Source organism: Camponotus vicinus, unplaced genomic scaffold, assembly GCF_025532165.1.
Source record: "Camponotus vicinus isolate PSW18456_S1 unplaced genomic scaffold, iyCamVici1.0 SCAF_6, whole genome shotgun sequence".
In the NCBI taxonomy this organism is placed as follows: domain Eukaryota; kingdom Metazoa; phylum Arthropoda; class Insecta; order Hymenoptera; family Formicidae; genus Camponotus; species Camponotus vicinus.
Window position 1 is genome coordinate 10,803,625 of NW_028141978.1, and position 16,309 is coordinate 10,819,933.

The 16,309-nt window shown below is 29.0% G+C and overlaps 2 protein-coding genes across 2 annotated transcripts in view; one reads left to right on the plus strand and one right to left on the minus strand.

Annotated features, from left to right (window-relative positions):
- LOC145972622 (uncharacterized) overlaps positions 1–11,586 on the plus strand; it is a 61,106-nt gene extending 49,520 nt beyond the window's left edge. Inside the window, exon 4 of the mRNA XM_083101349.1 lies at positions 11,499–11,586. Within this exon, the coding sequence (XP_082957475.1) occupies positions 11,499–11,532 (34 nt within the window). The 3' untranslated portion in view covers positions 11,533–11,586. The remainder of the gene's footprint in view (positions 1–11,498) is intronic.
- Ccap-r (Crustacean cardioactive peptide receptor) overlaps positions 1–16,309 on the minus strand; it is a 66,130-nt gene that overhangs the window by 37,230 nt on the left and 12,591 nt on the right. The window lies entirely within an intron of this gene.

Here is a 16,309-nt window from a genome sequence, read left to right on the forward strand (position 1 = left end):
CAATGGAATTTTATTAGAAACATTGCGATCACAAACGAAAGAGAAAAGTTGTAATGTCGCAAATTTAATGTTTCAATATGTTTTCACGTAAATTGTTTCGAGAGACACAAGATTTTTTCTTTTATGATCCGCTTCCAAAAGCAGAGACCAAAATTTTACAATCTCAAATAATTTCCGCATTTGCGATATCAAATAATTTCTAAAATTTTTACTTTACGCAAAAATAACCGATTTATTTCGCATATACATAGGATGTGCAATGTTCACCCATAATCTTCTCGTACACATAAAATATCATGTTATTTTAACTGGGTGATAGTTCAATTTTAAAACATATTCACAAGATACAGAAATATATAACCATATCTATCAAGTATTTTGGATTACACGAGATTATATATATGGATTAAAATTGCATATTGCAAATATTTTTAAAATTACATCCAAAACCTCTTTTTTCCTCTTCCTCTTTTATTTCTAATCTCTCTCTTTCTATACATATGTATATACACACAAACACACACACACAAACACATACATACATACATACATACACATATGTGTATGTTTTACTAGTTATAATACAAATATTTTCAGAATTATTTTTTTAATGTTTAAGGTAATAATTTGAGATTAAATGTTTACAATATACATAGCGATAGAAAACCCGATATTTAAGATTTTTATAAAATTGAATGGTTCATCACACGCGAGTACATTCGATGATGTGATTGATGCGAAATGTCATTCGATATCGTAGATAATTTCATTCACGCCCGTATTATTTGACAACGAATGGTGATATAAAAAAAACTTTCTTTTTCGTCTAAAATGAGATATCGCGTTAAAATGACATTGCTCGATTATGGTCGTTTTGCCTTCTTCACGAAAAAGATATCAAGGGGAAGCATTTCTCGATCTTTTTTATCTCTTGTCCTGTTAAACGCGTATTTTTTGGCCACCCGAAGGACCGGCAACGAGAACGGGAAACAAAAAGTGACTGTGACCACAATATCAAGGGAAACCGGAAAATTTTTCGGCAAAAAACGAATCGTTGAATACACGTATGAAATATGATTTTCCCTTCACCACCGCTCCCCTTCCCTGTTTTCTGTGCCCTAGATATTCTTTTTTTCATCTACGATAGATACCGTGCCTGAATGACGTACATGGCGTATCATTGATAGCCGATTGGATGGAAGGACAGGGGATCACTTTCAGGACCCGGAAAAGCCGCAAGATAAGGGCTGTCGAAAATGCTATTTCGCAGTCGAGATAATCATAAATGAGGGATTTAGAGCAAGACTGGAATAAGCCCACAAATTATAGGATTTATTTGAGATACAATTGCATATATAAAGCCGATTTTAGAAATCACTTGGGCTTATTTTATTTGTAAATCTTGCAAGCAAAGCATTATAATAATGATAAAGATAGATGAAACTTGATATAAAATTAAATAGGAAAGAAAATTCCTCGGAACAGAGATTGATAATTTTATAATTCACGTAGATAATTAACATTGATTTTCTCCTACAATCGATTTTGCAAGGAGAATTTCATTAACATTGCAACGTAATCCGATGAGTATCACGAAGAATTAGACTGGTGCTCGGCAAAGCGAAAAAAGTGCCTGACGCGGTGCAAATCGATACCAGTAGGATTCCACGGGGAGCAATAAATCGCGACTACAAGATTCCTCTATCGCCGGTATAGTAGATATGGCTACTGACCGCTACTTTTCAAGAAAAAGCAGAGAGAGTTTTATTAGACAATGACTGGGTGAAAGCGAAGTTGAAACGTTAAATTCCTATTATTTCATTTTGTTGTGAAGCTTTTCCGCAAGCTTTTTAAATGTAATGATATATGTACATATCTGTTATTGGGAAAATCAATATAAAAATATTTCATATGTAGGAAAATAATAATAATAATAATAATGCACAGATATACATATATATATAATACAAAATATATTATTTCATAAATATTAAATAAAATTTTTCATTTGATCTTTAATTGGATGATTATTATTTAAGTATTTATTTGAATTTTAATTTCGTAAAGCTTTTATATTTCTTTTAATTTCGATAAATTTATATTTTAAAAAATCTATAAAAACCATTTTTTCGCAGTAATTTATAAAGGAAGCAGTAAATCCGGAGATTTTTTCGGAATAGCTGGTATGTTAATAGATGTTTTAAAACTCCATTTTCTTTTATCTTGAGATATCAAATTCTGCTGAAGCGTTACAAAATTCTATTCACTTAATGTCTGGTTACGAAGTTAGTAGAATAAGGTAACGCGCTGGAATTGCTCGTTACAAGCTAGTTGTCGCGTGCAAACAATAGCATCTTTAGAATTAACGTGCTGATTCAACAAGAAAAAAAAACTTACCTGGGGCAAATAAAACAAGTTTCAAAATAGTTAAAGAAAATAATAGAAAATTTTTTTATAAATTTATTTATTTCAAGACATTATATTATATTTCTTCCAACTTTAATAAAGCTTTTTAGCAAAATATTTTATAAGATTTATGTATAGTTCAAAAATACATACTCTTCTAACAATTTGAAGCACTTTTTTTGAAGATAAGAAGTAATTATTTAAAATATAATTTTTTCTGCCAACTTTTTATTTTTATTATATTTCTCAATTAATCAATTCTTAATTAAAATTCTAATCTTGATGAGGTGAAATTCAATTATATATAATAAACAATCTTTTATCTTACCGTATACAATTGCTTGTCATGGTCATTTATTGATTCTTCATTGTTTCAACATTATTAATTTTATAGTATATTCTTAACGCATATGAAAATTTAAATCTTATGCATTATTTAAAAACTAATAATAGTACACACATATTACTTCTGTTTAACAAAGAAAGATATTATCGAACAATATAATACAATATATACAATATATACAAATAATACAACTTCTTAATTGGCCATTTATTACATATTTGCGGAAAACATAGCATAGTTTGAATTATTTACCTTTAGAAATTATTGTCCGAGTTCATTTGTTACTGGTTCTTTATTTTATATTTATAATGAATCATCGAAATGTCAAAGAATATTATTCGCTTGTTATTTGCGTAAATATAATGCTTTCCATCGAAAAAGATAATGTTTGTCTTGCATATTTGTGTATGTATGTAAGATTTTCGATTTACAGTAGAAACTCGTGTCGTGCGTTGTTAACATAAATATGCCGATGTTGGGGTTGCAGCTTTATTAAATCGGTATCACGACGGCGCGCCCGGGAAGGGTTCCTTCGTGGAATACATCCCTTGGGATTGTCACCGGAAATCGTCTTCTCCCGGAAACATCGCTATTCCTACGAAACGCGTGAAACCGACTCACGATAGAAAATTGAATTTTCGTTCTCTCTGTTTCGTTCAATCTTATACTTCATTTTTTGTACTCTTATTTCTTTCCTTATAATTTTGAAATTTTAAATTTTATGCTTCTTAAAAGTTGCTTATTTATATCTTGCAATATTACACTATAACATAACGTTATTAATATACGGTACTAGTTTTTTTTCCTTTTTATAATTTTAAAAATTTTAGATATTGTTTGAATTTTGTGTATTATGTATATCATATATCGTTAGATAATAGCGATATAACATATATTTTCTATAACTTATTATAATTCAAAAAAATAGATATAAATTATAATTTATCTAATTTCTGATCAAACTTTTTTTGAAGTAGTAATAGCTTTTATTAAATTTTCTCAAAACATACATTAAATACATTAATTAATAATACATTCTTAGTAAAGATCAAGATAGTGCCAAATTATTAAAAAACTTCTCATTCTCTTTGCTCTTTTTTTAAGTCGCTTATGAATGCTTACGTGTTTTTTTTCTCATAAACACAGCACAAATTAATTACAAAGTACATTAATATAATTATAAATACACGAAATTATACTAATTATGCTTATGTTTCCGCGAAATTTTTATTTTTATGCAGTATTACTGTTGTTTTTATTTTCGTGTGGATGCATAAGTGTAAGCAATTGTGTTGAATTCACCATGAATAGTTATATATGAAAAATCCAACTTTCTTTCCGCGCAACACATATACAAATATAATTTGTAGCTTTGATGTACGATTTCTGTTATCTCTCTCTTCTACATTTTTTGCGTCTAAACATTGATTTATTTTTTTATTGTTTAAAACCTAAATATCCCATGAACAAATCTTTATTCGAAATATGAGATGACTTTTTTAATGTAACTTTCAAAAATATAATATAGCAATATCGAAATGATCAATTTAAAAATAAATGTAGATATCTCTTGTGTGTAAAATATTCAATAGCGTATAATGTTCTTTTATCGGATAATAAAAACACACTTACTTATGCTTTATTGCGTGTAAAATAACAAAACAATCAATCATTTATTCTATTCAACCACAAAATGATATTTAGCATATCATTATGCTTATTGCAAGAGTCTTTTTGTAAATTGCAGTATCCTCTTTGTAAATTGCAGTATCCTCTTTATAAATTGTTGTACAGAAAGTGCTTATATTTATCAAGCTCGTTCATGTCAATATTTACTAAGTATACATTGCGAGGAATGTTTACAGATTCGTCATAACGAAAATTGTAATTTACTGACGATGCGTATTAACAAAAGATATTTATTTGTAGACGTGCGTAACTTTTGAATCATAATTTTTATCTCGTATCTCCATGGATTATCTATCTCTTCATTTCACGTCGTACTTTATAGCAGCGGATTTATAGTAGATTTTCGCTCGACGTCGATGAAAAATATGACGGCGCTTTCGGTTAAAAGCTGCACTCGAGGGAAGCATCATATATCACAGATTACAAAATTGCCGTGTATTTAGATGTCTGTAGTTAAAATCTCGTAAAAATAGTCGATTTTCTGACGATTTTTAAACATAGGTTATTCCTGATTGATTTCCAAATCGCAAAAAAAAACAAAATATATATTGGCAAATATCTACAAATAACTGCAAATACTACTTGCAAATATATTGTAATGATTCATGCTCGTTAATATAATTCGAGCATTCAATGTTTGACATATATATTCATATTAATAATCTGTTCCTCTTTCTTTCTCTCTTGTTTTCTCTAATATTTTTCTCTAATACTATCAACAAAACCTACAAGTTTAATCATTTGACATATTAATTATTTTGATATTTATATAAAAATTATTAAAATATGTTATTAAGAAATATATTATTAAAAATCGTTATTAATTTATTATTGTAAAACACAAGTATTATATCATATTCATCTTACAATTGGTGTGACAGTTATCATGATTAATTCCATGATCACAGACATATAGAAAAGAATAAAATATCACGGAAAAAGATAATAATGTTCTCTCCCTGGCTTTATCAGTAAATAAAGATCTATCTAAAATTGAAAAAAGATTGAGAGATTAAGAAGAATTACGAAGATATCATCTTCGTTTTTACTGAAACGTGATCTATGCGTGTACAGTGAATCATCAATCTTATATAATGAACTTGACTTTTTATAAACGATTGTTTTCAAGGGAATTTAATAATATTATTTTTCAATGCGGATCGACTTTTTAAAAAGACTTTGCGCGTTTATAATTTATTTAATCTAATTTTAACATATAAAACTACGCTTGAAATTATTCCAATCACGATATTATCGGCACTTACTATTATTATGTTAAATTATTCCATTATTATTGTACCGATAGTATGTGTATCATAAACAAAAACTTATTTACTTATTTTTTAATTTTTATATAAATATATATCATTTTTCTCTCTTTCTATCTTTGTCCCTATTTTTTTATATTTTATCTCTAGTTTTGCAAAAAAATAAAAGTTATTACTTTTAAAGCTTTTCACAAAATGCGTATTCAATCTAAAAAGCAGTACTTACCTTAACAGAAAATTTCAATGGTTCCGGCTTAATAGATTCTATAATAAATTGCAGTGTGCAGTTGAGCGAAGTACGCTTTAAAAATACAATAACGTGAGAGAGTTGGAGATGTATTTCTTAGCAAATAATAAACATAGCTGTTGCAATTCATTATTCTGATCCGTGAAACATCATTATATTTGCATTTGTTGTGATAATCGCAATTTACACTACTTTCATACAGTCATATTTTCGAAGTCGCACTCTTTATAACAAACGAATCGTTTGACAGATACTTTAATCAAACTAGATAAGGTCTGTCGCCAATTCGCTCGCAAGCTTAAGATTTTAAAGTCCTGTAAGGGAATCACGTTATCGTTTATGGAGAAACCGGCGTATAAATAATGAAATTACTATAACGTAAAATGATCGGATCAAGTCAATAAATCATGATTATATACAAGATATTTTATAAAATCACCAAATGTTCTTCTTCTTGATAATTTAGAAACAATTTTTTTTTTAACGACAATATTGAGGAAAATCATCATTTATCTTACTTTTCTAATTTTTAACATTAATTTGTAACTTTAGCTATATATAACAATTTTAGCAAAATTTATTAATTTTAAATTTTATTAAATTTTAAAAAATTATCTAAAGGATTTGTATGATTTCATCGATTACTTTCTCCTTATCTTTCCTTTCTTTTTCATTCTTGATAAAAATAATTTATTTTTAATAATAAATTTTATTTTATTCAAAGTTTTACACTGTCATAATATTTTTATATTGAGGAAACGTTAATAAACTTATAAGAATTGTATGGAAGAGACAATTGATGGTTTTATAATGCATATGTATAAAATATATAATCGTAATTGCCGACAACTCGATGTCGCCGCAATGATGTTGTGTCAACGCCGGACGCAATAATGCAAGCCACAATATACTTTTCAAAACCTGTCATACACGACACTTTGATCGAGATTGCTCTTCCAACAAACGGCTGGTACTATGTGCTTTGACATTTTGATTACATACGTAGCACGCTTGTGACAGTTTCCGTGAGTAATCGGTAAAAGCACAATCTTACCGCAACAAAGGACAGAATTGCAGGACAAGAATGTAAAGTGCTTTGGAGTTTATCGAGATTTCCTATTGATAGAATTAATATTGATGAAGTTAATAGAGAATCCTTATTTGACAGAAAAAAAGATATATGACATTCGAGACAAAATATATTTAGATATTGAGACATTTAAAAAATATTTGTGTATCGTAATACATATAATAATATATTGAATTTATTTTATGAATGAATTCTTTGGCTGACAAGTCGATAAATTTCACAAAGCCAAAAATTCTCGCATTTGATATACTCAAAGCCAATTATACAAGAGAAAGTGGCCGAAAAGCTAGCAGCTGAATATTGGAAAGTTATTGTCGGATATAGGTCAGAAGATTACATTGCTCGAAAATTGATTTTATCTTTGCCGACAAAAATTTAAAAAACCTGAAATTTTTACTAATTTGACAGATACTCATGAGAGACAGTAACTGTCACAACATGAAAGATTAAAGTATCGATTTTGAAATCTCGTCTGAATGGCAATGTTATGAATAAAAAGTTAAGATTATCTTCGACATTTGGCTTTCTTTATTCAAAGCTGAAAACAATATTATATATCTAAAATTCATTAAGAAATAGATTAAGAAATTCATTAAGAAATACATAGAAACATAATTAAAAGATAAGTCAGTGGATTCGTATATTGTTTGATAAAATTTAAAAATAATGGTAGCAATTTAAGCTTGGATCACTCCGGTACCTTTATCCTTTAGATAATGACTCCCATAGGGAATATTTTCCCGTATATAGGGTACTTCGAACTCGCTCGAACGAGCTCGCATTCATTGAGCGCTTCTCTTCGAAAGCTTCAAGCTCAAGTTAAGAACAAAAGTGGAAACTCATTGTTATCTGACTGTCTTCTGGTATTACGTGTTCCTTTGGTCGCGCGTATGAATTCTGTTCGAGTCGTTAATTTTCTTAAATTCGAATAGGAAAACGCTTATCAGCATAAATACATAAAGGAAAGACCATAAATGGCAGTAACATCGGTGGTACATCCGTCGACACGAATGTTACGGTTATTGCAGATGTGATATGGGAGCGATCGTGTCATACGGTAGCACGATAATGACCAAATCATGTGTTCGATGGTGCATATAATCCGCCATTCGATAGCTAGGATTACCAGAAAGCGTTGTGATGTATTTAATGATATTGTGCATTCAAATAGAAAATATGACCTTCAAAAATCTTTCTCTAACTTTTTTTCTCGCTCTTTTATTGAACTTTTCGCTCAGTCATTAATCTCTATGTTTTTTTATATGTATTCTTATTTAAATCTTTTTATGCATTTTATTCTATACATTTTTTTATTATAGCTAGATTGTAAATTTGCTCTCATAATAAGATAGTATAAAAACTCATATAAAACTCTTATTTAATATTTCTCTAAAAAATATAAAATTGAAGTTCAATATAATAGACGTAGAACACACAAAAACTTTCGTTCGTTCAATCGAAGTTCGCTATTTCAAAGAATCTTTAGTTTTCAAACAAGTAATACATATATAAAATAATATTATACAGGAATTCAAATTGTTTAAGATTCAAAAGAAGCAAAGTTTTATTCTTTATTTTATCTTGAATGAAAATTAAAAAAATCGTTATTTAATAATTATATTACAAAATATCTAACTTGAAAATAATTTGAAAATAATCTAAAAATTAAAAGTTTACAGCAAAAACGAATTTTCTAAACCATTGTTGCAAACTTTATATATGCATTAGAAGCAATTATCAAAGCTTTTCATTACGAACAATCGTTGCAATTCCAACTACCTTGATTTCTCTCGTTTGAGATCGATTCATCAGTTTGGTTGATTTACGCAGAACGCTGCGGTAGTTGGCGAAAATTATCGATAGCCAATTACCATTTAGATGCGTAACAACGCGCATGTGCTTTAGCTTAATTCTCGGTAATCGGTAATTAAATGGCTAAAGAGCTATAAATTATGACTGCATGATAGAATTAGATTACTTTAAGCTGCATTTGCATCTTGTTTGCAGTCATAAATGATTTCGATTGGAAATTATTACATAAATAATTCACTAAGGCACAAATATATCGATTATTGCATTTATTCGATGTCAATTAGGCAATGTTATAGTATCAATTATCAATTCCGATATAATTAATATCGGATTATCCATTTTCTTTGTGTATGTTTTTAATTAATACAATTGTATATTGCACAATACATGTTATGTATTATAACACGTAGCCAATATAAGAATTAAAAATTAAATAATAATTGCTGTTTCAAAATCAATAATGTGTGAAGACGTCATCGAATCGTTGTAATTAAGTAATTAATAATTGGGATAAAATATAATACGTACAACTAAAACGTAGACTAAGATCGTCGCTCCAAAGTCTCATTCCATATTTCAGTTAAACGTACCTAATAATTAAATTAACTATTTGAGTGTTAATCATAAATTGGAGGAAGATTAATTTATAATTAAATAATTATTATATTTTGACATTGTGTAAAATTATGTGAAAGAAAGAGTAACAATGTATCTTATTAAATATAAATATAGTTATATATAAATATATTTATATTTAATAATATCATAAGATTCAGTTTTAAATTTTCCAATGATACGATACGTATAAAGTAAAATAAGATAAAACGAACAAATAATATTTATATTTCAAATTTGGGCAATAAGGAGGAATGATATATTTATAAAAACACACAATAAAATTTATCAAAAAAATTATCGAGTTTTAATTATTTAAAGTGTCAGGTAACCTAAGATGAATATAACTTATTACGGTTATTTATCGCGAAAACTCTGACAGTGATTAATGACCAGTTTCACAGCAAGTGTAACAATTTTCATTCGAGGAAACGTAAATGCTGTCGTCCGACTGCATAATTAATTTTCCAGTGATTATCTCGATAATCATTTCAGCTAGTTTGCACTTACGAATTAAAAAGAATCAGTTGGAGAAGTTGCGATGGTAAATGAAAAAATTGAGTCGTTATATTTTGAGTTGGACTATAAAAAGATCGATAATTTATTTATATAATCTATTTTTCTCTGTAAATTTATATATACTTATACTGAAATCTTACGTCTTATAAAATTATATTCAAATATGTAATAAACTATATTGTGTTTATTATAGAAATTGAACTGTTTAAAGGAGAGAAAAAGAAGAGAGAGAGAAAGAAAAGCAATATGAAACATACATATATTCTGCTATATTTCATCGAAACTATTTTATTGTATTTGCTATAATCATATCAATTTCCTCAATGTCATAAACGTCCCATTACATATATTACGTAATATGTATGATATATTATATTAAATAAATTTATTTCAATTCTACAGTAAAGTTTTATTAAACATTCTCTAGATTTTTCAATAAGAATTCTAGAATATTGTATAATAATATTTTAGAATTTATGCAATACCTTAAAAATTTCTAACGCAGTAAGATAATGTAATAAAATTTTACACTTGATTTTTATTATACTTTTAATTTCCAAAATTTTCGATATTTAATTAAACAATCACAATATTTAATGATGGAAATTTGAAAGTTACGGAAAAAATTGATCTGGTCTTTATTTAAAATCATCAGCTAATGATTTATAAGAATTGTACTGATTTGTAAGAATTTATAACAAATAATATTTGTGAAGTATAAGAGAGCAAATTAGTGTGTTTACGTCATAAAATTTAAACATGCATATGTTGCAACAAGTAATTTTCGTATGTAATTATAATTGCAAAGAGAATGTTTAAGCGATAAAAATTAGCATCACGCGTGGCTTACATTATCGCGATAAATCTGACTCGGTCGCTTCTGTTTTTTTACATTTTTGTTTGCTCTGAATCGTTTGCATTTAAATTATGAAGCATATAATCCAATAACGATATTGTATATGTATAATAAATATATCAGTATAAGCTTGTATTAATAAATACATTCCAACGTTTGAATAAATTAAATACAAATCAAGTCAATCATGCATACATTTACAAAACAATTGATATGATGATAAATTTATACATTTTATACATTTTATTGTTTATTTTATTAAAATGATCAATTCCATTTTATCGAAATTATTACTTAAATTATTGTTCAAAATAATGTTTTAAGTTATAGTTCTTGTATGCAAATAAATAAATTTTCAGAAAATAAAAAATTAAGTGATAAATTTTACGGTAAATTTTTTTTATATATTTTTTCTTTCGCAATATAATTTTAACTTTAAAATATATAAACATAGTTGATATTTGCATTTTCCAATACATTAATTACATGCCAAGAATATCAAAGTATCATGAGGTATATGAATCTAGTATATTAAAAAGAAATTATATAAAAATTTATAGTGTTTTATTAATTATTTTAAATGAAGAAAAGTTTCTATTTTTTGTATACTTTTGTATATATGATTATATGCAAATATCTTTATATTTAAGGAGTAACGATGTCTTCAAAAAGATAAAATTGTGAACAAATCGTCAAATCATTTTAATAAGACCTTCAACGACGGAAAACGAGAATGAAAGGGACAATCGAATTGTTCTGGCATCGCTTTGTGATACTTAATTAAGAGATGTAGCGTCCGGATTATAATTGATCTCATCGTCTACTCAGCAAACTGGCTATACTACAAAAGGAAAGTGGAAGCGGAGAGGAAAGCGTGCCAAGAGAATGAGATATTTGTCTATGTGTTAATCGGAGCTTAAGTCGGTCGATAGCTTATATAAATATTGTGCGCGCGTAAATGCAATAAATATAGCGTTTACATCGTTTCGATTAATTTCCAAGAACTTTGTTGATATTATCCCTATTATCGGCATACGAATTAAGAGAATCATACAGAAAAATACTGATCGATCGAGAAATTTCATTGATTCAACCTAAAAACTTTTACCATTATGTAGTTAAGAATATGTCGTCTTGATATTAATAAAAGATTTTATATATCGCTTTTTCATATATAATAATATATGAATAAATAAATATTTCAAATGTTTTTTAACGATTAGACATAGATAAATCCCATTCACATATTAGAAAGTAATTTGAATAGATTACCGTTATTTTTAATTTAACATAATAATACATTGCTGCAATGAAAAATATCATCCAGTCGAAGGAATCAGATTCCCTTACAAACTTTTCGAATTAACAGAATCTTTCCTTTCGAATGCGTACATTGTCACGATTTTATCGCGAGGAATAGACTCTAATCGCTCTAACGAAAGACGAATGGCCAGCCGCCTGTGAAAAGTTGCATAAATCGCAGCTTTGGCAGCGAATTTATCGAATAGTCGGGACACTCACTGCGCGTGTGTGTCAAGCCGATTTACACGAGAGAATTTACGGAGAGAATTCGTGCGGTAGCCCGACTGTCATGAAATATACGGCCGCGGAAATAACTTTCTTCACGGGGAGGACGCGCGGTACGTGCCAAGTTGTACGTCTACCGTAAAATTTATCAAGGGAACGAGCCGGCACGGCTCTAATGGGAACATGATTTTTACGAGGCTCTTTTTCACGACGCGCCAGCGCGACGCGCGCAACTTGTTACGCGACCGTTCCGCCTGCAATTACATACGACGGCTACAACCGCGGAATGTCGTAGCTTTTTCTCCGCAGCATCGATTAAGAAGAAATTTCACTTACGCGCGCTCTTATGCGCTCTTGAATTCACGCATCATCGAGTAACCGTCTTTTTTCGTGCGGCCGAACGAGACCTCGCTCTTACACATCGTTCGCCCGGAAGAGAAACTTCAATTTTAAGTACGCGCCTAAGGGAAAAAGAGATTCCGATTTTATCTCAGGAATGATAACGTCAAATAATTGCCAATTCACCCGTTGGGTGTTGCGTCCTACATATGAAACACTGAAAAGCGATATTTTTCTCTTCAATCGCGCATGATTTTTAAAATATAATTATTTTAAAATATCACATTTATATAAAAAAATAAAAATCATGGTTCCTAAAATGAAGGTAATTTAGCGTGCTTTAAATGCGTTGTTTGCGATTGAATAGATATGCTGAATTAAACCGCCAATATAAAACGAGAAATCAAATACATTCGTTTCAATATCAGATATACATATTATGTGAATATTAATTGAAAGTATATTTGATATTGTAATGATGTGTATATTTGATATCAAAATGATATGTATATTTGATATTGAAACGAATGTATTTGATTTCTTAATAAGTTTACAAAAATTGATTTTAATATCAGGAACGTGAATGCTGAATTTCTTATGTTACTTGATTTTTGATGAAATCAATAAATTCATCGATAAAAAGAAGGAGTCGCGACGATTAATTGCGTTCGTCGAGACGTCTCTAAGTCACAATCAGAATAGAGTCTTTGACGGGACGAAACTTTCTCGCAAAAACTCCAAACTTTCTTATCATACTCCCTTGCCGCTTTTATCGTTTAAGAATATTTTTCGTACGAATTAATTTGAGGACTGAGCATCGACGTGTCGCTTTCTCTCTCGGGTTCGAAAAATCAAGCCTTTGGCAATGCTTCATTAGCATTGCGTGGTTAAGTTTTATTCCGTGTTATTACACATTAAGTTGCATTCCGTGGAATACATGTTTTACACAGCTACCTCGTATTTTCGTATAACGGTCGTCCAGTATCATAAGAAGTATATGATAGCTCGTAACATTCAATCAGACTTACGAAGGATACTTGTTTTTACGAGCCCGAGTTATGCGGGAATGAGAAAACTTTCGTTGCGTTATAACCCTGGATTACGCGAGAGTAGAAAATCGTTTCGTCCTTTGGGATCACAATGTTACATTTGGGTGGAATATCTTCCCGTGACTTCTCATTTTATATATCTTTACTTGATATTTTCACGATCTTATTATGCTTGATATATATCGACCCTATCTTGGAAAAAAATCTTCAAAATTCACTAATCTTGATTTAAAGTGCAATCGATATGCAGATATAATAAGAATGAAGTGTTTTTTTAACAACATATGATCCTATATATGTCAATAGTATCTTAGAAACAAAGATTGTCGATGTTCAGTACAGTTTTTGAAGATGTAAGGGAAATGTTCGCCATTTGCGGTTTCAGCAGGGAACGGAACACGTATTGTTTCGTAACGTGGTACAGATGCGCCGAATAAGCTCAATCCACGCGCAGCTGGATACATACAATGTACCTTATACCGGCAGTAATGTAGTGAAATTCGTACACGTTTGCGAGAGAAACTAGATAAGCGTAAATTGGATGACACCAACGAGAGATGCTAGGAGAATACCGTTACCAAGCAGTTACAAATGCTTTGATCAATTTATAGATAAATTTTTCGCATATCTCAAATATCATTGTTTTTTTGCGCGTTTATTTAAAAATTTATATAACTGATTATAAAGCTCAAATTGCAATTTTACTAAAAGAGAATTTGCTAGAAATTATATAAACAATGTCTGTCAAAATAAAAATTAAAAATTAAAATTTCTATTAAAATAAAATTAAACTAAAGTTAAATAAAAAATAAAATTTTTGTTGAAACAAAATTTACCTTAAATTAAAGGGAAAAAAACTGAATTTTTATGTTCTTTGAAACTCGATTCGCGAAAACATGTGAAAATTTTTAAAATTTTTTCGCTATTATTTTGCATCTATTGATGTATTTTAATTAAAAATTTTTAGTTAGAAAAAATTCGGCTTGTCAATAAATCTGTAAATAGGACAGGCACATGAAGAAATAAAAATAAGCATTAATGAAATAGAAATATATAAATATAAGGTGAGATCAGATAGAAAGGTATGCGAGATATTAGAGAAGTTAAACTTCGTGAAACTTGTTCTAAACATAATTTTATAGTTGCGATTAAAAACATTTTGAATACTATTACAATAGACAAAATCTATTTTAATGCAGTCACTATTGTCATTACGTCACTTATTTCGCCTGAAGGATGTCACAGGCAACTGTGCAGGAAGAAAAAGAATAGGAAGATGGGAAAAGAATTGTTTTCACTGTCTCGGCCGTTTCGTGGCAGCTTAATTTTATCGGACGCCTGTTTCCAGCATCGCGCGTCAATGACCCCCTCTTTCCCTCTCTTTTTCCATCCGCTTTCAAGCTCTTTTTCTCTCATGGCTTCAGCTCGGGGCGCATTCCTAGTAAAAATAAGCGAGTTCCTCCGGCATGGTTTCTGCAATCGCGAGAGGAGAGTACGCGAGAGAAGGGAACCTTCGTTGTCGTCATCATCGTCGTTGTAGTCTTAATACGCGCGATGCAACCGTCTAGACTTCAGAGTGCGCGCGATATACGCGATTGCAAGCAGACGCGAATAATGAGATACCAAGAGAGATGTGAGAAGAATCTCATAGGCGAGAACGATGAGTTCATATGTGTGTGTATATATGATACATATATGTACATATATATAAGATAAGGGAAAAAATTTAAAACATCAATTATTTAAAAATATATTATAAAATTATTTTATATTTGTAATATATTGTGTGTATATTTGGATTATTTCCTATAAATTAAAGTTTATATAAATTAGTCTAAATTTTCATCGAATATATCATTCATTTTATCAGATACAAAATAGCACAAAGTAAGATTGAACTTGATATTAAAAAAAGAATATGTTTCACTCAGCATAAAGTTTGTATATATATGTGTAACATATACGATTTCTAATAATTTATAATATAAAGTTTGATATATTTCAATTTTTCCTCATAAATTTCTTATTGATTAAATTCTCGTAATAAGATTAAAACTACTTTTAATATATTATAGAAGTGTAATATTATTTTTTATAAAATAATAAGGATATTTCTTTATTATTCTTTATTAATCTTATGAATTGAAATAAACTGAGTCAAGCTGAATCGATTTGATAATAATTTAAAAGCTAATTTTTAATTTCTACGTTTTTATTTTTTCTAATTTCTACGTTTTTATTTTTTATTTTATTTCTACCTTTTTTAACGAAACCTGTAATGGCGATATAGATATAGAGTAAGTTCTTGAATTGCAGTTGAAAGGCGAGCAGTGTATCAACCGATCACGCTGCGAAAATAGGAGTACTATGATTTTTTCTCGTCTAATTTTCTCATCAACATGGAAAATGCGATTTACATAGACGATAACGGTAACAGAACTGCAAGTAATAAGTTATCGTAGATTGAGGTTACTTTGATCCGGAGCACGATTGTTGTTGAAGAAATTTATTGCCGGCATTTTATACACTTTACTCTCTCCTTCTTG